The sequence below is a fragment of the Macrobrachium rosenbergii genome, chromosome 16 (assembly GCF_040412425.1).
Source record: "Macrobrachium rosenbergii isolate ZJJX-2024 chromosome 16, ASM4041242v1, whole genome shotgun sequence".
In the NCBI taxonomy this organism is placed as follows: Eukaryota; Metazoa; Arthropoda; class Malacostraca; order Decapoda; family Palaemonidae; genus Macrobrachium; species Macrobrachium rosenbergii.
The window spans coordinates 57,273,013-57,293,482 of record NC_089756.1 but is presented as its reverse complement, the minus strand read 5'-3'; the positions used below and the strand labels follow the sequence as shown (position 1 = coordinate 57,293,482).

Genomic DNA, 20,470 nt, shown 5'->3' with positions numbered 1-20,470 from the left:
CAGACCACTCACAACGACAATCTCTCTCTCTCTCTCTCTCTCTCTCTCTCTCTCTCTCTCTCTCTCTCTCTCTCTCTCTCTCTCTCTCTCTCTCTCACACAAAACGTTGGGAAATGCTAAATACAAACAAATTTATTCATCCCTCTATAATTCTCCCCCCTTTTTAGCATTTCCCAACCAACACCTTTCACACTGCATTCAAATCGCCTTACGCAACACCCACGGATGCTCACTAGCAGGTCCTCTAGATCGCGTTCGTGGGCACGCAATCATTCTCTCAGAATCACTCTCTCTTCCAGCAACATTCAGATTTACATTTTCTCCTCCATTCTCTCTTAGATTCACGCTATCTTCTTCACTATTACCACTCTCAATTTCATCCACAATCTCATCTATACCCTCTAACTCTTTCCCAAATACCTCCCCCAATTCTTCAACTAACCCATCCCATTCGCTCATTGACCTTTCCAATTCTTGCAACGATTCATTCATGCTTTCAATCACTCGTCTATCACTGCTACGCTCTCTTACTCTTACACTTTCGCTCACCTCCAACCGTTCACTCACCCCTACAAGTTCAGTCAACTCAGTTATATCAAACCTGCATATGCTATACGTTCTATTCATACCATCCCATTCATCCGTATTACACGCTTTATCACTCATTTTCACTTTGGCACTCACACCCCTATCACACAACTTACGATCACTCCTTTCACTTACTTTCTTCCCTTTCTTACGTTTTCTACCATACTCTATCAAAACAAATTGCTGATCCTCCATACACAAGCTCTCATGCATACTTGTTTCACCCACATTCGATTTCAACCATTTATACACCCCATTCTCTCTCACATATTCGGTTCCTTCCATCTACTTATGATGCGCTCGTATTTCTCTCACACTACCATCTACACATACTTCCCCTACAACATAACTAAGCCCACTGGGACCAACTTCCAACACTTCATACGGACCCTCAAATTTTTCAAACTTTATTTACATTCAACCGCCCTTTCTCGATTACTTCTTTCAACACTTTCTCGCCCACCTTGTAACTTTCAAACCTCTCATGCAACAACCCCTCACGTACATCATCACACGCACCGCTTTCATCCTGGAGGGTCCACCCATTTGAACCCCCTTCACACTCAGTTTCCCGAATTCGCTGTCACAGTCGCCCTCTTTCGTCTACATACACTTGATACATGCCCTTCCATTCCACATTCGACACACTTCGCTCTCGGTTCTGAACACATTCTCGCATAATGCCCATTCTTACCACAGTTGCCACATATTACATTCACTCGGGTACCCCTACAACCATTAGCAATATGACCCACCTGTCCGCACCTGTAGCATTTAACCCCCCTATCTTTCGTACACTCTCTTACCAAATGTCCCGACTGCCCACACCCGAAACACGCTCCTAAAGCCCACCTACACTCATTCTTTGTATGTCCTTCCTTTCCACATCTAAAACACTTCGCCTGACTTCCACTCACCGACCTTCCCCTTTGTACACTACTATCCCTAACCCGTCCAACCCGTTGTTCCCTTACAAACCCACCATTCATCCTCACTGGCACCTCCACATTACTTGCTATTACACTCCTATCTATTACACTATCGGCCATTCTCATTGGGCCCCTCAACACTGCATCCCTAAAGCTTCCAAACTCTGGCACTCTCTCATCTACCCCAGCCCTTACACTTACACTTCTGCTCTCTTTTATAACCCTGTCGAGCTCATAATCTTCTACAATTTCCAAAATTTCTCCCCAAGTCAACCTTTCACTCGTCCATCTTTTCTTCTCCTTCCACTTCAAGTTCACAAATTCTCTAACTCCATCTGGCACTGTCCCTAACAACTTCCGTACTAACTCCTTACATTCATCTATCCCATCATCCCCAAACTTCATCCTTGCCAATGTCTCCAGCGTACAAGCATACAGTGACAAGGTTTCCCCAGCTTTCATTCTTGCCTCATCAAATTCATTCTTCCTCTTATACTTAACACTCGCTTTCATACGCCTCGCTTGCTCAACTAGTCTAGCTTTCACCTTGTCATACTCAACATCTCCCACACTCATAATCACCCTATACATATCAAGCAAAACCCAGTCAAATATTCTCCTAATTCTCATGCCCACACTCTCTTACTCTCCCCATACTTATCCTGACAAAACCTTTCATACTCCTAAAGAAATCATGCACATCCCTACTTCCATACTCACTATACCTTTCACACCGGGATACCTCCTCACATACATAGCCTTTCTCACTTCTTTCTCACTTTCACTCTCACTTTCACTACTTTCACTCTGTCCTTTCATACCCTCTTCCGAATACAAAGAGTCCACTTCTGCACTTACATTCATCTTACTCATTACACTCTTCTTCCCCTCTTTTTATCCACTTTTATCCATTCACCTCCATCCACCTCACTATCACTACTGCCTTTACCCTCTCCCTTCTTTCCTGCCTTTCCCACTTCCCCTTTTTCTTCCCTTCCTTTTCCCTTTTCCCTTTTCTTCCCCTGACTTTCCTTTCCCTCTGTTCCATCCCTTGCTTTTCATTCCCCTTTTCCTTACCCTGCCTCTCATTCTCTCGTTTCTTACTTCCTATTTCCACATCACTTTCATCACTCATGCTTCCATTCACTTCTTCCTCCTTTTCTTTCTCTCTTGCCCCTTCACACGTTCCAGAGAACCTGCCTCCAACAGCCCCTTCTCCAAAGAACTCCCTAAACATTCCCTTCGTCATTTCCTGCATCCTGCTTACTGCAGACTCTAACTTCTTATCCATTCTTTCTTCAGACTCTTTCACCCCCTCTTTCATCTCCTCTTTCATTTCTTCTTTTGCACTCCTTAGCATTACCCCCATCTCCTCCAACTGACTCCTCAATCTCTCATTCTCACCCCTCAACCATGTATTCTCCTCTCTCAACCTCACCAGTTCCTCTTCCATCCTTCTCTTCAGTCACACTACCAGCCACCAATCTCAATTGCAGCTGCAACACCAGCTGCCCCACGTTGGGCGCCAAATATAATGTGGCGGAATTTCAACCCACAAACAAAACAACACACAACACTCACCCTGATCCTCGGTTGCTGGAGACGGACCAAAGGTCCACGGTCGCCAATCACAGCACACAAAACCACAAAACACAACTTAAAACCGACCCTCCACCAACAACGAACAAAAAAAAAAGAAGTGACACATGAACCATTAATGTTAGTACAAAAAAAACCAGACAAACTCCCTGTCCACTTTCAAGGTTGGACCTCAACTGCCCAAGACTTCCCCAAAACCAAAAAACTCCCGACAGACAGACAGACAGCGCCGTAAACGAACTCCAACCACCGAACCACTCACAACGACAATTACACTCTCTCTCTCTCTCTCTCTCTCTCTCTCTCTCTCTCTCTCTCTCTCTCTCTCTCTCTCTCTCTCTCTCTCTCTCTCTCTCTCTCTCTCTCACACACACACAAAACGTTGGGAAATGCTAAATACAAACAAATTTATTCATCCCTCTATAACACTTGTTTCATACGCCACCTGCCACATCACACTAGTGCTACAGCCAAAAAGAAAAAAAAATGGCTCTTGCTCAGCTTTTCAGAAAAAAAAAAAAAAATGCTTCTCTCATTATGAAAAATCTCTAGAGAGGCTATCAGCTATTACATTATTCTTTTACCTTATATGAACTATCTTCAGATTATAATCTTGTAATTCTAGGCTCCATCACCTGAGACATTTATTCTTATTCTTAAATCTCTTCAAATAAACTGGCGGATAATGATCAGTACATACCGTTAAAACAGGACCACTACGTGCATAAATCTCAAATTGTTGCAAGGCTGAAACTCAACTAAACAACTCCTTCGTAGTAGTTGAATAATTTTGTTGGGCTTTGTTCAGTTTCTTTGAATAATAAGTGACTGGGTGCTTCATCCCGTTCACTTCCTGCAATAAGACTGCTTCTGTGCCAATGTCACTGGCATCGATCGCTAAATTAAATTCCCTACTAAAATCAGGTATCAATAATACTGGCTCGTGACTCATTACTACCTTTAGTTTGTTGAAAGTTTCTATACACTTGTCACCAAATACGAAACTTCTCCCTTCTTATGAGATTAGTTATGGGAGCAGTAATTTCTGAAAAATTGGGCACAAATCTACAGAAATATGAAACCATTGCTAGAAATCTCATGGCCAGCTTTTTAGTTGTTGGGATTGGGAAATTTATGAGCTTCTGTATTCCCTTCTTTTGGACAGATCTTTCCAAGACCAACTTTATGATCTAAGTAAGTGGTATAGGTTTTTCCAAATTCACAATTCTTCAGATTTAAAACCAGATTTGCTTTTGCAAGGGCTTCAAGGACTTCGCTAAAATTCTCAAATGTTCTTCCCAAACTTCTGAGAATATTACAAGATAGCGGATATTTTCCAGGGCTGTTCACTTAGAGGTACTTGCCAATAACCTTTGGCTAAATCAAACTTGGAAATGAATTTGGCATTCCTGATTCTATCAAAGCAATCGTCAATCCTGGGTAGGGGGAAATTACTTTGCTTAGTTACACTGTTTACTTTTCTGAAATCAGTGCACAGCCTATCCGATCCATCTTCCTTTTTCACCAGAATACCAGAGAACCCCATTCACTCAAGCTAGGAATTATCAAATCATTATCTAGCATATACCCAATTTCCTTTCTTACTGATTTTGCTTTCTCTGGGCTCAGACGATATGGACTTTGTGTACAGGCATTCCCCAGTTAATGGCGGGCTTAGTTAACAGCGATCCGGTTTTATGGAGCTAGTCTAGCGACAAAAATTGGCAATTTTCGGCGCCGAAAATCGCTGATTTCCGCTTATCGGCACCGATAATCGGGTATTGGCGCCGATACATACCTAACAGAGGTGCCGATAACCGAAAATCAGCGCTTTTCGGCTCCGATAACCCCCGAAAATCACCGAAAAAGCCCCGAAATCGCTGATTTTCGGTTAGCGGCGATCTTCGGTTATCATCACACCCTCGGAAACGGAACCCCGCCGATAACCGGGGACTGCCTGTAATGGGTTTTGTGTCATGTAACTCAATGTCATGCTCTAAAAGAGTAGTTAGACCTAATTTATCGCCAACGGTTTCAGGATAATTCACCAAAACGTGTGTTTCTATCCGTTTTTCTTTTTCTAAGCTAGAAATTCTTAAAGCACATTGGAGTTTTTCTCAAAAGTAATTTCTGTGACACAGTTACTATAGGCACTGGGCATTCATTATATTTCTTTAACAAGAGTACATGCAACCACTTCGCTGTGTGCCTACCATGTCAGTTAAGTAATTTAAATTTCTCTTTTTTTTCTAAGATAGAAAAAGAACCTTCAAACTCATAAGATAATGAGGGACCTTCTTTCCGAATTATCACCAAAACTTTATCTCCCACACGGAAATTTCTCTCTTATGCCTTAAGATCATACTTCCTTTTAGTTTCCCCTTGACTGTTGCTCTTGTTCTCTGTTGCCCTCTGCCAAGCTTCTCTTAGATTCTCCTTGTAATTCTTTAGATTTTGTATGTAGTTCTCTTTACATTCTTCAAGCATTAATGTACACTTTAAAATTTTTAAGGGTCCTTTAGCAGTGTGGCCAAACACCAACTTGAAAGAACTAAATCCGGTTGTGTTGTTTGGCGCCAACCATAAGGCTAACAAGACAAAAGGTAGCCTTTCTTCCCAGTCATGTTCAAAGTTGTTACACATTTTTCGCAAGCAACTCTTTAACGTTTGGTGGAAACGTTCAAGAATGCCTTGTGACTCCGGGTGATAAGGTGTGGAAGTTACAAGTTTGATACCTAATTTTTTCATCTGTCCCAGAAATACTTAGACACAGAATTACTGCCATTATCACTTTGTATAATGCAAGGCAGACCTAACTTAGAAAAATAGCTCAACATGTGTTTAACTACGGTTTTTGCATGACGGCTTCGTACTTGGATTGCTTCTGGATAACAGGTTAGTCTGTCTGTGATTGTTAACAGATAGATATTCCCTCCCTTACTTCTAGGCAAAGGTCTGACCATATCAAAACAACACTCTCAAAAATGGTTTACCTACCTATGGAATATTACATAAAGGAGCCCTGGGAATTACCTGGTTAGGTTTACCAGCCATTTGACATTCATGACAACTTAGAACATATCTTTTAATGTCTCTTCTCATTTTAGGCTAAAAGTACGTCATACTTATACACTTAATTTCAAAATTAATTTGCAAAGCTTCCTGGGAATTACTAATTGTTCAATAATCTCCTCTTTGCTAACTGACTTAGGATGAACATAATGACATAAAACATTATCTTTTAGACAAAAGCTTTCCTGCAAGCATTGTTGAGCTCATCATCCAGCTCACATTCAAGATTTGGGCTAGTGTCTCATCCTCTCTCTGCAACTTGACTAGCTCATCCTTATTCAAAATGTTAGTGCCTAAACCATTGCAGCAACTATGACTTGAAACCACTACATCAACTACGTCTACATCATTACTTTCAGCAGCTACATTGTCAGCTTGGCTAACTGTCAACACCGATAGAGTTGGTCTTCTCAGCCACTGTCATGCCAAGATCAACTACACCGCCTCTATCACACTCGTTCGAATCCACAAACAAACCATGACCATAGTCTATATCTATATCTAAACCTGACTTAGTTACTACCATTTCAGGCACTGGAACCTCACTTAAAATAGGATTCACACACTTGGATGTACCTAAATCATAACCAACAATTATGTCAACGCCATCAATGGGCAATTTGTCTACAACAGTTAGTTTTACTTCTCCCAACACTCCCCGACTTCTTGAACAAGGGACCGACAACACAAGAGTTTGGGAATCCACCTAACATAACTTTTTCTTTCATGCTGATTACCACCCTCTCGTTGGTACACTGTCTCTCATAATGAGGGAGACAGTCTCTCCGGTGACCTGAAGCAAAACTACTTCCCTGGAATCCCTTTGAGAGAAGAAACTTCAGCTTCAGACAGAAACTCCATAAAATTTCCTAGTTTCTTGCATATCATCATTCATACTTGACGAAAGATTATTAACTAGAGACACTGGTTTCATAACACTTTTCCCTTCTACACAATTCCTTGCTAGATGCCCTTTCATACTACATTGGAAACAAGTTAACCACTAGATGCCCCTTTATTCTTACAAAACCTAACAGTACGACCAGGTTTTCCACATGCATAACAATAGTAGTCACTTTTACCTGTATTGCTACTAGTATTACTGGAATATTTACTATGTTGTATTCTAGCTGACGAAGGATCACTTTTCTTCTTACTCTCACTTAAACTATGAGTTAGACTACGCTCATCTGCCAACCTAGTCACGTCTGCAAAAGATTTTTTACACCTATCTGCTATATATAGCTTAATCTCTGGGGATACGTTATTTTTGAAGTTTTCTAGCAAAACTAAATTCTTGAGATCATCAAAATTATCAACTAAAGCGGAAGTTAACCAACCACAAAACAATCTAATTTATTTCCATATTCTACAAACGTACTGCTCTCATCCCTTCTCAAACTTCTAAATTTCTTTCAGTACACCTCCAGTACTAACCTGTATGCACTAAGAACAGTTTTCTTCGCAGTATCATAATCCCCACATTCCTCCTCAGACATGCAGCTATACACAGGAAGTGCCCTACCACATAAAACTAACTGTAAATACAAAGTCCACATGTTTTTTTGGACAACCTACTCTGTTCATTAACTTTTCAAAAGACATGAAATATGTCGTTACATCTTCCTCATCAAATTTTAGTGCTAATTATTAAAATTATTAACATCTTCATTGTTCAATGACAAATTACTACCTCGTGTGCTGCCTGCTGGATTGTTATGAGAACTTGGCTGTAACCAAGCGATTTCTAACTCATGCTTCGCTCTTTCTCTCATTTTTCTCTCTCTTTCTCCTTTTCTTCTCTTTCTAGTTGCAGTTTTTTTATTTCTCTTTCAACTGCTCTTTCATCTTTCTCAAACTTCTCCCTTTCTTTCTTCTCAACGTACTCAAGAAGAGAATTGCCTTCCAGACCCATAAACTTACCTGACTCTACCAACTCTTCATTATTTCACTCATTCTGCTTCTTTCTATATCCTCCCTGTTTCAATCGTTACTGTGTTGAAAATCCTGGCCTAAGGTTACCACTGTAACAGGCCCATGAATCGTTACAGGTTCTTTCAAACTCCAGAAAATAAGGATTCAACACCAGCAATTGAAATATGGGAAATGAATATAAAAAGAAAGTCTTACAACACTACATCACATTTATTCACAACCGTATTTACGAAGAATATGAAATGTTGCTTCCCCCCTGCTTTCACTCAATGTGACACAAATCAAAACAGTTATAGATAGGTGGAACAGGCTGGAGGGTAGAGCAGCTATCATATTTAAATGACGAGTTGGTAAGTTATCCTTCGTAGATGAGGGTTTCATCTGAAAATATGATGCTGGCACGGTGGCTTTGGGCTTGGAGATGTCTCAGAAGGGCGGCTGGAGTTTCAGCCAAAGAGATGGTGCTGGCATGATGGGTTCGGGCTTGAAGATGCCACAGAAGGGGTAGCTTTAGGACGGGACAGCAAACGTTGATTCTCCCAGAATCTGGGATTGTGCAAATGGGGGCAGGAAGGGCTGGCAACTCCCCCTCGTTACAGGCAGGAAGGGCTTGACGACTTCACGCAGGTAGGAAGGGCTGACTGCTTCACCTCGTCACAGGCAGGAAGGGCTGACTATTTCTCTTCATCACTGTTATGTAGGGCTCGCTACTTTACCTCATCTCAGGCACGAAGGTCTTAGAGACTTCTCATCACAAGCAGGAAGGGCTGACTGGTTCTCTTCGTCTCTGGCAGGACAAGATTTTATGGAGACAGGTGCTTGTCGTCTGAAGGGGAGACACCCGTCAGAATCTTGCTTTGTCCAACCTCTGATTCTATTAACGGCCCTGTGTCTCAAGCTGTCTTGGGCAGTCTGTTCTGGAAGCTTATTTACAACTGTATGGGTGGAGCAAATTACGATAGGCAATTGTCATTCGTATATAAGGAGTTTTTTTTATTTTCAGCATTTTGATTGGCTCCTCGAAAAATGCCCATTTTGCTCACGTCAAAGAAGCTTCTAGAACAAATTTTCTTATGCAATCTGGACCCAATGTTACACCATATAACAAAGGCATGGCATTAGAGACCACGTGATGTCGTTTCCACAAGAAAAGGTTTTCATCGAATCACTAATTGTCCACAAAGCGTTGAAAACAGTAACTAACAGGCGATGACATCTTCAAGGAACACTAGCTGGATTTCCTCTCGCTGCTGTCACTCTTGTAAAAGAGATATTTCTTTTTTGATATATTCTTCAGCACCATTGCATCTGACCATGACAACCAGTTGTCTTGGAAGAAGCCTGGTCTGTATAGGTGCCTTTACCTGTGCTCATGTCAGTGTTAATAGACGAGGCATTGGTCAGTCTGAATTAAATCTAACTCTCATCTCATGCCTGGTGGCTTGACAAGAGGAACCTTCTTTTGGAGGCTCCTTGGACTCCCCCTCCAGAGATGCTTCTGTTCTTGGATGCATCAAAGGAGGGGTGGCACACATACCTGAGTGGCCTGTCTGCCTCAGCACATCAACATCTTGGAAATACCATTGAGCTGTCAGCCTGGTATATTCCAACTAGAAGGAACATTTTGGCAGACCAGCTCAACCATCAGAGGCAGTTGGTTGGGACTGATTGGTTCTTACTTTCTCATGTGAGGAAATGCTTTTCAAGCATTGGTATAGTTAGTGATCTGCCTGTTTACCACATGGTTACAGGAAGCTCCTGGCATTCTGCTCTTCTGTTCCAGACCCTGGGCTGCTTTGGAAAATGTCCTCAAGCAGCCTGTGAGACATCTGATATATCAAAGGAGGGGTGGGGTACATACCTGGGCAGTCTGTCTACTTTAGTTGTGTCTGCACATGAACCTCATGGGAATGCTTGCAGTGATGCTAGCCCATTAAACATTTCTGGGGATGCGCTCAGTGCTGCTAGCTCTGTGAACTTTCAGAGGGTCTTTGGTAGGTGTGATGAATGCTGGGTGGGAATTCACCCTGCACTTCTGTCAGTTAGCTATGCAGATGCTCAAGAGGGCAGTTCATTATGCTGTCAGGATGTTAGCCAGGTGCATTCCAAGTGGGAGGATGTTTTGGCAGATTAGATCAGCTGTAAGGTAAATGGAATGCAGACAGAATGGTTCTAAGTCCATGAATGGAGGAAAGGCTTTTTGAACTTTGGGAACACTGGTGATCAACCTGTTTACCACGAACACTGGTGATCAACCTGTTTACCACATGGCTAGCAAGAAGCACCTGGTGTTCTGCTTTTCCATTCCAGGTCCTTGAAATGCTTTGTAGATGCCTTTTAGCATCTGGATGTCTATACCTCTCCTCCTTCCAGTTTTATATACTGAGTGATCTGGCAAATGTTGGTCACTCTGGGTCTCAGATTGACCCTGGAAGCTTTGTTAGCCTTATGCAAAGTGGTAACCCAATCTACTAGTTCCCTTGGTGGAGGCACCAAGAGAGATTTCCCTCATAGCCCATTTTTCTCTGTTAGCCACTCATTTTGAGTGTACCACCAGGTGTTTCAGACCTTTAAATTTCACTGTTGGAGGTTATCCAGCTGTGCCTGTGAGAGAGAGAGGGGCTTCTCTTGTAGGACCCATCACACAGGATTGCAGATGTTTGGTTGCCTCTGAAAGTCCTTATCTAATGTGTTCTGCAATTGATGTTATAGACAGTGTCTTTCTCCAATCAGAGCTACTTTTTAGTAGATCACAAACTTTCTTGTCTACTTTCATTAAGACAAGCTCCTCTCAGTCCCTGCAATGAAAGGCTATCTCTCTGCCTTGTGCCAGGTTTTCTTACTGGTGTGTTTGGTAGAGTTGTCCATGTTAGTGAGGATCTTGGTACAGCCTTGCCCACATCAGGAGCATCGGCCTCCAGAGTTGGATATGACTTGTCCTCCACAGCCTAACTCAGATGCTTTATGAGCCATTGGGGAGGCCTTGGATCAAGACCTCAGTGTCAAGGCTTTTCTCCTAGCCTTAACTTCAGCAGAGTCTTAGGGAGTTGCAAGGGCTTAATTATCTTTTTCAGTACTCAAAGGGTTGGAATCCACCTTGATCTCATTTATTTATGAGCTTGAGGTAAAATTCAGGATCAGTCAGTTTTATAATGAGAAATTTTAGATCTTTTTGGTTCCCCCCTTCTGGGACTTTGTTGGTGGCAATTTGAAAGGGGCTTTTATGCCACGATGCCAGCGTTTTGGTACTATCTGAGAACTCAACCTCTTAGGCCTGAGTGTCTACATTTCTTTGTTAGTGCGGTATGTTGGCAGGCAAAAGAAGAAGGTATCCATGTACACCCTTTCTTTTTGGCTTCATGAAGCAATCAAGTAGGCATACAGGTTTTCTTGTAAGGCCTATTGTCCAGTATAGCAAGAGCTCATGAAGTCATGGGTGTTATTTCATCCTTAGCCTTTTGGAGGCACTTTTGGTTTTGCAGGTAATGAGGTCAGGTGTATGGTGGCATCAGACCACTGCCACCTTATTTTACTGTAGGTCACCCACAAGTCCTTGGGCACCTTCTCCGTAGAACTGTGGTTGCTGCTTAACAGGTTGTGTAGTCATCCATACTCCCCTCAGAGAGACAAGTCTCTCACTTAAGTTATTTAAAGTATGTAAGCTTGGAGGTTGAATGGGTGAATGACTGGCTTCTCTCTCTCCTCTTTCCCTTTCTTTCCTTCCTCTGTCAGGCAGCAGTCAGGCCAAGTACATGCTGGAACAGGCCACAATTCAAGTAGGCTCCACAATCAAGCATCGTATCTTAGGGCTATGGCTCATAGGGTGAGACTCCCTCTGCTCCCTCATTTATTTTGGGGGTGGGGGACTCTTCTGGATCCATTATTTTATAGTTGACCTAAATGTTCGTTGCCTTTCCCTCTCATGCTTTCATTTCTATTTGGGTGGGACTTGATCTTCTGAAGTATCCTTGGTGTGAGAGTACAGATAAATCTCTCTCTGGGTTTGGGGCCTATCACTCTTGTACAGTATTCTTGTGCCATATGGTATAGGAGATTACATGGGGTCACTGTTCCCCCAAGCTTAATCACACAGCAGGGATGGAAATTCAACTTGCCAGTCAATTGAGAGACTCCTCCCATCCGAGGAGTGTTTCCCACAAAGAAGGCAGTGGTTTGTAGTTCCATAGGAACACAAATTAAGTTTTAAAAATAATATCTACTTTACCCAGGTACACAAACCAGAACCTTTTATCGTAAACCAAAGGAAAATGCAAGTTAGTTTGGTTTTCGAAGGTATGGCAATCCATGATCTATCACTTAGTATCTTTGGAAAAGTTTGCTTCTCCACAGCCATTTCAGGATGAAATCTCTCCAGTTGCAGGTGTCAGAAGTCTTAGCCAGGAGTGATGTTCCTGGATAACCACCTGGTTGTACCCTTGGATATTGCACCTCAGAAACTCCAGTGGTGACAAGATCTTTTGTGGAACGTTAAAAAAGTGTTCATGATTCATTGCCTTATTTGGTTAAGAAAGTATTCATGATTCATTGCCTTATTTGGTCGCAATAGTAATGATTGTTGATCTCCCCTCCATGTGGATTGATATACTGTACTATAGCATCTTCTGACCAGGAAGAAACTACTATGTTGACCAGTGCCATGGGTTCCATGAGAATTTAGAAGTACTGCATCTTCACAGCTGGGGACTATCCAACAGAGAGGTTTTAAAGGAAGCAGTTGCAGCAATCTCCAGGTCTTGCAGAATAGTGATGTCCATCTCCTCCGAGCAGAGAGGGGACATTTGTGTGATTATGTGTAATAATCAGTTCTATTCTTTTTGAGTAAAGTTAATCTTCAGTGAAGTCATGTTGAATGAAATCATTTTGAACAAAGCTATTTTGCACGAAACATTAAGAGCAAATGATAATTTCAGCGAAAGTTAGTTTTAAGCAATTACCGTGAATGGTTATTAGCTTTATTGGCCATTATGTTTTTCAGATCACTTATTCAAGGTTATTAGAAGCATTCTTAGTTAACAACTTGAATGGCCATTGATGTTTTTCAAATCACTTTTTTTCGTCGTCTGACTTGGGAATTTCAAACCAGTTATTCAGTTCTTAGTAGCATTCGAAGCTAACCCATCATGGATATTATGTTTTCCAGTCGTGGTAAAAACAAAATAGCTTTTAATGGTTTCATTTATAGAAAGGATAAAGCTACTTGAACAACAATTACAGTAGAACCCCGGTCCTCAACTGTACCAGAACTCGACATAGTCAGATTTCGACGCAAAATGTCGAGTAAATTTTGCATCGGAGCTCGAACAACAAACCGGAATCCGACCCGATGAAACATATGATGTTTGTAAACAAGTGTTTCGGTCAGCCGCTGCTAGTTGGCCTTGTTGGTGGCGCTCTTCCCACGTGTATTTAAAAGCGTTTAAAGCCCACACACACTGCTGCTGTTGTTTAAGTACGCGCTTGTACAGGTATTTCATCAGTTCTTTTGGCTTTCTGCACTGCATTTTTGTCTGATCAGACATATTAATTTACTGTAATAATCAGGCTGGTGTTTCATTATTATTATTATTAACAACAGTTTTTGTGTGTACCCGTTACAGTACATTCTGGTAGTGCCTATAGGCCACCTAGCCTACCCTATGGCACTCGGTCTACCATCAGTAATATGGTCGCATTGGTCGTAGGCCAAGTTTTGTGATACAGTATGCATTTAAAAATGTAAAAAGTGCTTCTAATACGGTAAGTTATTCAACTCTCAACTTATTTAATGGTAATTTGTGTAATGTTTTGTTTAAAAAGGCAAGATTGGGGTAATGACTGGTGGTCAGGGACGGATTAATTCATTTTCAGTTATTTTTTATGGGAGAAATTGATTCAGAATTTGACTAAATCGAATCTCGACGCTTCTTCTTGAACGGATTAGCGTCAAGATCCAGGGCTCTACTGTACATTGTGTTGTGAAGTGAAAGGTTGCAAAGGACAGTTAGTACCACATTGGAATATGAAAGGGATAGAAATTGCACTGAGAAAGGAGTACGCTCACATGCTCCTGATCCTGTTAAAGTCGGCGAAGAAAGGGTCAAAGACACATACTCCAAGATGCCATTGCTGGTCTACCAAACAAACTTGCAGCAAAGATTGGATCAGGAGCAAAATTAACTACCTTCCACTCCCTCAATCAGCTGCATCCATTGTTATTCCGGAATCCCTGCAGTCTATTTTCATGGGCGATAATTTCATTCTTCATGACATTGGTATAAGTGATGAGCAAAGGGTTATAATTTTCGGCATTAATGAAAGTCTTACCTGGCTGAGAGACAATCGTCACTGGTTAGCCGACGGAACATGCAAAACAGCTCCAAGTATTTTTTTTATAAGTTTTTATAGTGCATACATTTATAAAGGAAAGTGTAATACCTTGCACATATGTTTAACTCACAAATAAATGTGAAGAAAGTTACACAATAGTATTCAACAAATTGAAATTACTAGAGCCTTTTCTAGACCCAATCTCTGTTTTGATAGACTTCAAAATTGTTTCAAGAAATGCAATATGCTCATTCCCGCACTCAAGCATTGCAGGGTGTTTCTTCCATTTAGGACAAAGTGTATGGAGAAAGATTACCAACATGGGACTAAGAAAATGTTCAAACGTTAATCAAAATGATGACCTGCACAGCCATACATGATGTGGAACATTATGATGATCTTGACATTATTTTCGATTATTTCAAAGATAATTATATTGGCTTCCCAATGGCAGACAACCGTAGAAGACTTAAATTTTCATTATATATGTGGAGTGTTTTTAGCAAGTTTTAGTTGGATCTCCTGCGAACAAATAATGCCGTAGAAGTGTGGCACACAGCTTTCCAAGGCAGCGTATCTTGTAGTCACCCTACAGTTTGGCTCTTAATAGAGGCTTTAAGCAGGGAAGAGAGACTACAAAAGATGAAATATTTGGGAATAATTTCAGAAGAACCCTCACAAAAAAAGAGGAAATACGAGAACTTAGAAAGACTAATTAAAATCATTGTTGAATCAAGAGAAGATTTAGAAATTTCTGATTGTCTGAGACACCTTGCCTACAATATTATATTTTGAGTGGTTGTTCTTTCTAGAATTTATGGTTTTTATTTCTAGAATAAAATTTTTTTTTCATTTAAAACATTTCTAATTTTTTGTTCTTTTTACAGTAATAAAGGTATATTTCTAGTATACTTTTATTTCTATCCACTCTTTCTAGTATAGTTTTATTTCTATCAGCTTCACTCAAAATGTCTTAAAAAACAGCTAAATGTTCATTAAAACTTACATCGCTCAATAGGAATTGCTTAAAATGGCATAATTTATCATATACTCAAAATGACTTAATTCAGTTTGACTTCACTTAACTTGACCTCACTCAAACGACTGGACACAGTAATAATCAGGACATTAAACCTTTAACCCTTAAACACCGAGCCTCTATTTACAAAAGTGTCTGCCGTATGCCAACGGGGTTCGAGAGTTAGCGCCGAAGTGGAAAGAAGGTTTTTTTCAAAAAATCACAGCACGCTTAGTTTTTAAGATTAAGAGTTCATTTTTGGCTCCTTCTTTCTCATTGCCTGAAGTTTAGTATGCAACCATCAGAAATGAAAAAAAATATCATTATCATATATATTGGAATATATGACAGTGCGAAAAAAATGTTCACATATAATTGTATACAAATCGCACTGTGAGCAAAAAGGTTAAAGCTAATGAGTTTTTTTTTCGTTGTATTGTACACTAAATTGCGATGATTTTGGTATACTGTATAACAAATTGTAAAACGATCAAAACAACACAGAGAAAATATTATCACAAAATGATGCATGAATTCGTAACACGTGGATGTAAAAAAGTTTTTCAAAAATTCACCATAAATCGAAATATTGTGCTAGAGACTTCCTGTTTGTTGCAAAATAAAGGTAAATGATTGAATATTACTAGAATGTAAGAGTTTTGGCTTACAATTGCATTTTTCGACCATTTCTCATGATTTATATGAAAATATTTCAAAACTGATAAAAGCTACAACCATGAGTTATTTTTTGTTGTATTCTACATGACATTGCGCACATTTTCATATATTAAGCTTTATGTAACGGCTAATATAAAACGGTGCAAAAATTATGACAAATTGACTAAAGAATTTCTGAGATTTTCAGCAGAGTTTTAGCTTACAATTGCATTTTTCAACCATTTCGGTCGAGTTAAAATTGACCGAAGGTTGAAATTTTGGCACTTATCGTGATTTATATGAAAATACTGTATGTCAAAATTGATAAAAGCTACAACCATGAGTTATTTTTTGTTGTATTCTATATGAAATTGTGCACATTTTCATATATAAACTTTGTTGGCCGAGTCGCTTGAGCTTCAGACTGTCACTCGATGGGCCGGAGTTCAATTCCCGCGGCCGGCTGATGAAGAGTTAGAGGAATTTATTTCTGGTGATAGAAATTCATTTCTCGCTATAATGTGGTTCGGATTCCACAATAAGCTGTAGGTCCCGTTGCTAAGTAACCAGTTGGTTCTTAGCCACGTAAAATAAGTCTAATCCTTCGGGCCAGCCCTAGGAGAGCTGTTAATCAGCTCAGTGGTCTGGTAAAACTAAAGTATACTTAACTTTTTTTCTAATAGAAAACAGTGCAAAAATTACGACAAAGTGACTAAAGAATTTCTGAGATTTTCAGCAGAGTTAGCGCGGACGGGGAAAAAGTTTTTTTCAAAAATTCACCATAAATCGAAATATTGTGCTAGAGACTTCTCATTTGTTGCAAAATGAAGGTAAATGATTGGATATTACTAGAATGTAAGAGTTTTAGCTTACAATTGCATTTTTCAACCATTTCGGTCGAGTCAAAGTTGACCGAAGGTTGAAGCTTTGGCACATCGTGATTTATATGAAAATATGTCAAAATTGATAAAAGCTACAACCTTGAGTTATTTTTTGTTGTATTCTACATGAAATTGCACACATTTTCTTATATAAAACTTTATGTAAAGGCTAATAGAAAATGGTGCAAAAATTACGACAAAGTGACTAAAGAATTTCTGAGATTTTCAGCAGGGTTAGCTGATGCTTTCTTTTGGGATAAGAAAGGAATTCGCGCATGCGCGGCTGGGTCACGCTTGTAAACAAAACAACAGCGTGATCCGTGAACTCCCAGCATCCTTCAAGGTGCGTGATTTAAAATTTTTCGCAAATGAGGCCTATAAGTATTTTTCTGCGAATATTTATAAAAACGTTTTGTAGTTGACGTATTTTACGTCCACTTGGCACCCGACAGACAACTTTTGTCGACGTAAAATGCGCCCAGTCGGCATTAAAGGGTTAAAGGGGTGCAGCAATGGCCAAACTTTCAAGAAATTATTAAAAAGTAGGTACAGTATTGTGTTTTGGACAGTAAAAAACCCAGTCTAAAGTAGTATGGCTCAAAATTTATTTCTATATGAATACAAACTATCACCCACCTTTTGTATAGGAGTATCTTTCAGTGCAAGCTGGAAGCAAGTTGAAACTTGGTAAGAAGGTAGATAACCAGGTGGGTATCAAGTGGAGATGGGGGGTGAGTGGGCAAGTATTCCCCACTCATTGACTGTCGCCTTCACTTTTTTTTCAGCTGCAGTGAGAGATGGATGTGTTAATGTGCTCCTGCCTGACTAATTGAAAACTTGAGTGGCTGATGTTTATTACCTCATCTTATATCCTTTTTGGTGTACAGTATTGTTTTCTTTTGTTTTTTGTTGGTTTTTATTGGTTTTTTATTTGTGTTGCCAACATTTAGGAAAAATTTCAGGATAAAATTTGCATTGTAAATATTTTAAATTGTTTTTCTCTGGGGGGCCATGTCCCATGTGGGGACATATGCCATATGCTGATATGCCAAATCACTGTATTGTAAAATTGATACATTTTTATAATAAAAAAATTTATATATTGAAATTCTTGTGTACTGGTAACTTCATCTATTTGATCTGTGAAACAACAGGCTGAAGTTCAAGGTAGTACTGGGAAACAGTTGCTGTAAGGCCTTTTTTGGAAGAATATGTTTGATTTTTTCTTTCATGCAGACTCATTTTTTTATGAATTTTTCATAACATACAAAATAAAGATGCCTCAACCCAGTAAGCAGCTTTGTTCTAGGCATAAAGTTATAAAGAAAGGCCACAGAAGTATGTCGAGAAAAGAGAAGAGCAATGGAGACACAATGCATCTTAACACCTCCAACACCAGACCATCCCTCTCCACCACCTCCTCCAAGCCTTCCCGTCCACTAATGGTGTCAAAGTTGCCTGTTCAAGTGCCCAGAGAAAAAAAAAAACTAACAAAAAAAGGTGAAACTAAACTAACTGTTAATATCCGTATGTAGAATTAAGTGAAAAAAACCTTGAGCGAATGTGGAAATGTAAGTAACGCCGCCGAAACATGCACTGTGCAGGTGACATGCAAACATTGCTTAAATGTTTTATAACATTATGACATGAAATGAGATAATGGTTGAGATTATACAAAAGACCACAAATGGTAAATTATTTTCTAATCTACTACACTGTACATAAAGTACTTTCACTAAAAATATCTGCTTTCAACCTGTCACAATTTTGAAGTACAGGCATTACAAAATAAGCAGTTCTTTTTCTTTTGTGTAAAAATACACAAAATATTGTGAAATTTGTAGGGTTTGTAATATATATGATCATGGTAAACTTAGGGTTGGGACAAATTTTTGGGCTCGAGCTTTATATAAATTTGTATATAAATTTGTATATGAATTTATGAGGAATAAGCATAAATTACATTAACTTAGAAGTTGAACATTTGAAGCAAATCCCTTTAACTATGAGGTCAGTGTCATCATAATTGTCAAGGGGCCCATTGGTGTCAGCCTGCCCCTTAATGCCACTGTTCCTCTTATTACCAACTTTTTTGTTTTACTCAGAAGGGATAAGAAAACTATTTCAACCATTAGATTTTTGAAATTCGTGAGGTGAATAAAAGGTCATCCATGGACATGAGAAGTCTTATCAGAATGGCCTTCTTGCTGTTGTTTTCATCTTTTAAGATGGTTCAGCAAGCTGCACACTTTGATAGTTATTCATTCCAGAATCTGGACTTATGTGTTTGTCCTTTTCACCTGACTTTGTGGCAAATACCCAAACACTGGGGAGTCAGGACTGTTAGGTTAGACCATTGCCATTCCTTCTTTTATTATGTTTCTTCTTGTAAAGATTTGTATCCAGTCAAAGCCATTTGTCACAATCTTGGGAAGACTAAAGATCTTAGAAGCAACTCATCCATTAGGCCATTTCATGGAGCATGTTTGTCAAGGACATGGTGTCTTACTGGCTTAGTTGGGACACCTTCAGTGTTTGAAAGGGCACATCTAAAGAGAGAGAGAGTAAATAATGGATCTAGTTCATGAAATCAGAGGTCCTTCCACTTCTGTTACACTTGGAGATATTTGGGATATTACTTTGTTTTAAATGAGGCCCTTGCAGATGCCAGTCTATTTTTTCAAGATCTGATACATTAATAGATGAATAATTATTTATTGAGACTGGTAGTAGCAGCAGACCAAGTCATACATACAGGAAGGGTTTATAGGAGTCATCTCCTTCATTTTCCTAAATCTTCACTCCTTTCTCATGTTGATTTATCGCATCTTCAGTACATAGGCTTATAGGATTATTAGGAGATATGACTTAAGTATATGGGCACAGTATCTTGGTTGCTGATCAGCTGATCACCTACAATCAGTTTCCATTTCATTTCATATAGAGGCTCACCCTTACAGTAATGATCCTCTTTCAGCAGTCTGTCACCAAGGGTTCTCCTCGGTCTCCCATTCCTTGGTCCTCTCTACGTGCAGTCAGCATCACTCTCTGCCCACCTTAATTGAGATTTGGGTTGTATGAGTGATGTTGAATGCAACAAAATTTTCTAAATATTATGTAATTTAATTTTTTTTTAAAGACCCATCAATCATACCTCCCTCAGCTTCACAGTCTCACATTTTTTATCCAGATTCCATAAAAAGGTGATGATGGCTAGAGGCTTTAGTTGACTCTTGTACGGTAGTTATTACTTTTATCCTTTGGGCAAAAGTTTACAGTGAATGGGGACCTTTTGAAGACCACAAATGAGGGCTAAATGAGTGATGGGTTTGTATTGAAAACTAATTTTCTATTGTACTCATGCAATGGATTATTGATTTTACAAATTTTCACTACTTGAGACCCCTGATTCTCAAGTGTCTGCAAATGAAGAGAACTGTCACAGAGCACCCAAGCGCTGGCTG

At 39.8% G+C, this 20,470-nt stretch overlaps 1 protein-coding gene across 2 annotated transcripts in view; it reads left to right on the top strand.

Annotated features, from left to right (window-relative positions):
* Nucleotides 1–20,470, top strand: part of LOC136847457 (spermine oxidase) — a 283,719-nt gene that overhangs the window by 225,131 nt on the left and 38,118 nt on the right. Inside the window, exon 5 of one of the 2 annotated variants that reach the window (XM_067119167.1) lies at nt 17,792–18,505. The exons of the other annotated variant lie outside the window; for it this stretch is intronic. Within the exon in view, the coding sequence (XP_066975268.1) occupies nt 17,792–17,800 (9 nt within the window). The 3' untranslated portion in view covers nt 17,801–18,505. Of the gene's footprint in view, nt 1–17,791; nt 18,506–20,470 lie in introns of those variants that run through there. 2 annotated transcript variants of the gene reach the window in all.